This window comes from Plecotus auritus (genome assembly GCF_963455305.1).
Source record: "Plecotus auritus genome assembly, chromosome: 13".
NCBI lineage: Eukaryota > Metazoa > Chordata > Mammalia > Chiroptera > Vespertilionidae > Plecotus > Plecotus auritus.
The window spans coordinates 13,277,205-13,283,204 of NC_137779.1; the positions used below are offsets into that span (position 1 = coordinate 13,277,205).

The window sequence follows — 6,000 nt, forward strand, 5'->3', positions numbered from 1 at the left end:
TCGGGTTATCTCACTAGGTCCTTGGGCCGTTCCTCCTGGAGAGAGGTGAGCTGGGGAGACAGGACTCCCCGCCCCCCCCCCCCGCCCCTCCAGCTTCTTTAATTTGACAGGATGTGCTTAGTGACCCACATGGCCAGCAAACGTGAGGTAGCGGGAAGGATGCTGACCTGGAGGCCAGAAGAATGCCAGTCATGCCCCCACTTCCTGGCACCTCGAGGCTCCCTGTCCCCACTTGTCAAGTGGGAATAAAAGTGCCAGCCATCAATCCCACGGGACGATGATGAGGCGCAGTTGTGAAATAAATGTTTTTCCTTTTCCCCTGCTATTTTCCTCGTTATTTTATGTGAGGAAGTCAAGTGAGCTCTCTCTGTGGGTGGTCCTTTTATCTTAGTCAAACCTGGGGATCGAGGGTTGTGAGGGAGTTTGAAGTAAAGCCGAGGTCAGTCTTGATCAGAAAGTTGTCTAATGTCTCCATATCAGCCCCAAAGAATGTCCCCTGTGGGAGTCCCATTTTTAACCCCATATAAGGACTTATATGTGACAACAACATGGGACTCTCTAGATATATTTTTAAAAGATTTTAAAATTGATTTTTAGAGACAGAGGGAGAGAGAAACATCAGTGTGAGAGTGTAACATTGATCGGTTGCCTCCTGCACGCCCCCTACTAGGGACAGAGCCCAAAACCTGGGCATGTGCCTTGACTGGGAATGGAACTAGCAACTTTCAATGCACGGGACGATGCCCAGCCAACTGAGCCAGGGCTCTAGAAAAGGAAATCATGCCTGGCCGTTGTGGCTCAGTGGTTGAGCATCGACCTATGAACCAGGAGGTCATGGTTTGATTCCGGGTCAAGGCACATTCCCAGATTGTGGGCTCAGTCCCCAGTGGGGGTGGGGGGTTGCAGGAAGCAGCCAATCAATGATTTTCTCTCATCATTGATGTTTCTATCTCTCCCTTCCTCTCTGAAATCAATATATATATATATATATATATATATATATATATATATATATATTTTTTTTTTTTTTTTCTTTTCTTTTTTAAAAGAGAAGGAAATCATGGAGTAATTCTCTTTCAGACCTCACGGTGTTGATGCTAAGCTCTGACAGCTGGCTTAGTCCCGGGAGCTGACCAGCCACCTTTTTCCTTCCCGATGCCCAGGGGAGCACATGACAGAGGAGGAGCTGTCCGACTGCTTTGCCACGCTGCTGGGCCTGAATCCCGAGGGCTGGAAATCCGAGCCGGCCGCCTCCTCCCTCAAAGGTACTGGGCCGCTCTGTGCTGTTCTGTCCGGGCAGGCCGCTGCGCTCACTCTTCCCTGTACCTGTGCGAGCCGCCCTCCTTCATACCCTGCCCACGACACAGCAAGTCTACGGGAACCCACCGTGAACACTTCTGTGGGTGTTCCTGCGAGGGCCAGGGAGCGGCGGCCATGTCTGGGCCCTGGTCCCGGTGTCTGTCCCTCCTCTGTGCCGCTGGCCGGGCGGCTTCCTTTACACCACCGCCCCCTCTTCACCTTCCCGGCTCGGGTGGGTGATGATGGGCCGCAGGGGGAGAATACAGTTGGGAAGCTGTTTGAGAAGAGGAGGAATTGTCCAGAGGGACTTGATTAGAAGGACAAGGACTTGGTAGGCGGCCCAAGCCCAACTTCAAGCTGCCAGACTTGAAAGGTTTCTTTGTTGTTGATCCTCACTGAGGCTTTCTCCATTGGTTTTTGGAGAGAGTGGAAGGGAGAGGCAGAGTCAGAGAGAAACATCGATGTGTGAGAGAATCATCCATTGGTCGCCTCCCGCATGCACCCCCCACCCACACCCCAACTGGGCCGGGGATCAAGCCTGCAACCTAGGTATGTGCCCTTGACCTGAATCAAACCGGGACCCTTCAGTCCGAGGACCAATGCTCTATCCACTGAGCCAAGCTGGCTAGGGCGACTTCAAAGTTTTTAATGATCATCCCTCTCTCCTTTCCTGAGGATTTCCTGCCTCCCTCTACTCCACCGGAGGGAGGAAAATGGCCCTGAAGTTTGGGTTGCAAAGTTAAGCTCAGGAGGAACCCATCCAGACCCCTCTCCTGGGCCTGCCTGTGTGCACATGACTCCCGTGAAGCCCCGGACGCTGGGCCGGTGACCCCGCCATGGTCAGAGCCACCCCTGTTACTGCGACTGGAGTCAGGAGCAAGGATTTCTCACCAGCCTGCCTTCTCCCTCTTGTATTGTCTGTACCCAATATCATTTTATTTTATTTTATTAAGTTTCTATTGATTTCAGAGAGGAAGGGAGAGGGAGAGAGAGAGAAACATCCATGATGAGAGAATCATTGATGGGCTGCCTCCTGCACGCCCCCTACTGGGGATCAAGCCTGCAACCCAGGCATGTGCCCTGACCAGGAATCAAACTGTGACCTCCTGGTTGGTCGACACTCAACCACTGAGCCACACAATTTCAAGTGAGACAGCGCTCCTGAACTTAGTTTTAGACCCCAGGATCTGATGGGTCACCACCAACCTGCACCCCGTCCCACCCCGTTCCTTGTGATCTTGGCAGCGGGGGGAGGTTTCAGAATGTAACTTTCCCAATTGTTATGTATTTAGTGTTCCTAAGAGTCTCGAAACAGTGAAATCGGCAATGCCACGTGGTTAAGGCTTTCCAGTGAGGTTTGCAGAGATTCAGGACACCAGTGGCCCAAACCATAAAGGAAGGCTGTAACCAGTTCCCACCCACCCCCACCCCCACCCTCCGGGGGTTTTCAAGGAATCAAAGCCAAACCACAGCACAAAGCACCTCTCCCTTATGAGTATCGCTTCCTTGTGTTTCTGGGAAAACGTGTGTGTATTAGAAACCCAATCATTAGGAAGACATTTGCGTTCTCTTGTCTGTCAGGGTCCGAAGTGCGCTGGGAAGAGGAACTCCCAGACGAGATCACCGCGGAAATATTCGTCACAGACATTCTGGGCCTGACCATCTCACCCGGTTTCGGACAAGATGCTGAGGTCAGCGAGGGGGCAAGGGATGTCTAAAGGACAAAGGACTGTGTGTGTGTGTGTGGGGGGGGGGGGTTTCCCTCCAAGAGGCAGTACTTGCCCCGTGTTTCCCTACCCCCATGACAGCCTTTAAAACATGTAGGCATTAAAAGCAAATTGCTCTTAAGCAGTGGGATTCACCAAGTTGGACGTTCCACTGTTTCTGACACAGACAAGCAAGGCAAGGCTGCCGGAGAGGGTTCTGAGGGGGAGCGGGCGGTGGTGTGGTCCCCAGGAGCCTCAGCCCGCAGCAGGCCTTCCTAGGGACACGGGTGACCTATTCCCTTCCCTGAGAATGCCCCTGGGCCCTGGCCTACAGTGGCCCAGTGTGGATGGGACCGCCCCTGCCTGCTCTCAGGCTGGGGTGGGGGTGCTCCGGGCCCCTGGGAGCCTCTTGCTCATGGCTTCTCATCAGCAAAACACCCAAGCAGCTGTGCGTGGCGGTTATGAAGAGCACCACTGGCCATGCTTAACGCCGGTGACAACTGTCAGAGACAATGTAAAAGGCACCCTGTGTGCGCTGCACCTGGGCCCGCAACCACAGGCCACCCTGCCCCCCACACAGCAGACACCGGCCTGGTGGGTCCGCTGCCTCACCCTCCGTGGGCTTCAAAACATGCAGAAGGCAAGAAATGGGCCAGCCCCCCCAGCTCAGGGGATGTTTAGGGAACACACTATGGTGTTTCGACCTTAAAAAGGAGGTGCCATTGTTGCGTAAACAGGTGGAAGTTATGGTCTGATTTTAGTTCCGTCCTCAGTTACCAGGTCTCCTTTTTCAGGCAGATGTGCGCGACGTTATCCCCCACACATGCTCAGTCCAGCACGCCCCCCGCCCAAACCAGGTCCTTCCAGAGGAGCTAGCCTTCGGGCAGCGTTTCTGAGCCCTGCCACGGTGCTCTGTACGGAGGCGCCGGGCCTGTGAAGCAGCAGCCGGGTCCGGGCACAGAGCCTTCCCCGCTGCCTGGCGCCCACCTGGACCGCAGACTGGAACCGTTCGCCCCGGACCAGCTGGTGTCACTGCGACCTTGGGACAGACAGCGTCTCGTTGTGTCACCAGGGCTAGCTTACATTTTGTTCTTAAAACAAAAAACAAGCTCTGTGAATCAGTTTTGCAGCTGCTAAGGGCTTCAGAGACATATTACCAAACAGCAAGCCAGTTAGAACGTTCTCAGGGACATTTTAGGCAACAGGAAACCCCAAATGACTTGTTCTCTTAAAACAACAACTCAGAGTTGGATGCAGTCTAGACACCAGAGGCTTCTTTCTCTTTCTTTTTTTTTTTAATTTATTTCAGAGAGGAAGGGAGAGGGGGATAGAGAGGGAGAGAGAAACATCAATGATGAGAGAGAATCATGGATCGGCTGCCTCCTGCACACCCCCCACTGGGGATGGAGCCCGCAACCTGGCATGTGCCCTGACCGGGAACCGAACTGTGACCTCCTGACGCTCAACCACTGAGCCACATCAGACACGCCAGAGGCCTCTTTCATCGAGCCCGCACACTTTGATTTTGTTCTTATCGACTGCACATATTGGGGCAATTGTCTTCAGCAGAACTGACCAAAACCACTTGGACCCACTGTGGCTGGACCACTATCACACCCAGGCTGAGCCACGCCCCCTGCGCTGAGCCAGCTTCCTGTGTCTCAAAGTCAGCGTGCGGTCCTTGCCAAAATATCAAGGACAGCAAGATCCCTGCCGATGACTTCCCACTCCGCTCCCAGCCCAGCCCGGCCTGTGGGGCCCTTTCTCACCTTGGGACTCCTTTCTGCAGGCCCTTTGGTTCTGCTGTCTCTCAACTCATCTGACCAGCGCGGAGAGCAGCCCAGGAGGGCCTCTCCCCGTCCCGTGCCGGGCCGGGCCGCACAGGTAGTGGGGAGGAAGGACATCCATCCAAGGGCATCCTCCCTCCAAGTGAGCAGAGAGCTCAGACTCGCCAACGGTGTGGGTGGCAGAGCAGCGATGCCAGAAAGGGAGGAGGAGATTGGAGACAGGACTGTTGGGCTCGTACATCAAGCCTTAGGGACAAAACACTGAGCACCAGAAAGCACGTGGTGATGTCCCTTTGAAAACAGAATACTATTCAGATGGGGCCCCTGGCCACTGACCGACCATCCCGGTTAATCGCTGCAGAGTTCAGGGGCATGTAGAATAGCAGTGGTCTTCCCAGCACCACCATGAGCCGCCCCCACAGATCCCACCGCAGACGCCCAGCCCCCTCCCACGCAGGCTTCAGTGCTGGGGGTGGGTTTTCTGCTTCTCCTACGTCCTCGTTCCTGGGTACCCTTGGGTGCAGCTCATCTCTTAAACCTCAGTTTCCTCCCGGAACGCCGGACTCCCAGGGTGGTGGTGTGGATGAAAGGCGATAGTGCAATTGAAGAGCTGGCTACTGGCAGGAAGGAGGCAGAGCTTAAAATAGGACAGCAGCTATTATTATTACAGGCAGACACAGTGCCTGAGACTTGGGGGAGACTTGGAGAGAACGAACCTCTCCTAATCCCAGAGTTTTTGACGACAGGCCCTCAATAAACACTTGTGGGCTGACCAAATGAATGAACTTGAAGCTCCGGTGCCCTCCTAGGAGCAGACTTGGCTTTTCAACAGCAGCGCACGCCAGTCCTCACTGGCCCTCTCCATCGGGATCGGCAGACGGTCCTGCAAAGGGCGGGGAATACATGCTGCGGCTCTGTCAGCAGATGGGCTGCGTCTCAGCTCCTGAGCCGGGCCAGCGGCGAAGCAGCCACGGGCAATTCGGGAAAGAAGGACCGCGGCCTCGTTCCGATCAGATGGAGGTGTGGACCTGGACATGTGGATTTCATGAGAATTCCCACACAGCACAAAGCCATCTCCTTTTTATTATTTCAACCATTTAAAGGTGCAGAAACTGTATTTCTAGCTCATGGGCCACCCAGAAACAGCATCCCCCGATTGGCTCCACAGGCCGGGGCCTGCTGTGCCTCGCAGGCCAGGACCCACTCCT

At 54.6% G+C, this 6,000-nt stretch overlaps 1 protein-coding gene across 4 annotated transcripts in view; it reads left to right on the top strand.

Annotated features, from left to right (window-relative positions):
- CFAP251 (cilia and flagella associated protein 251) overlaps positions 1-3,162 on the top strand; it is a 47,940-nt gene extending 44,778 nt beyond the window's left edge. For 3 of the 4 annotated variants that reach the window (XM_080650128.1, XM_080650129.1, XM_080650127.1), the window contains 2 exons: positions 1,164-1,265; positions 2,881-3,162. In XM_080650128.1, the coding sequence (XP_080506254.1) occupies positions 1,164-1,265; positions 2,881-3,017 (239 nt within the window). In that variant the 3' untranslated portion in view covers positions 3,018-3,162. The remainder of the gene's footprint in view (positions 1-1,163; positions 1,266-2,880) is intronic. The other variant, XR_013959548.1, reaches the window with a different exon arrangement.
- The last annotated feature ends 2,838 nt before the right edge of the window (positions 3,163-6,000 follow it).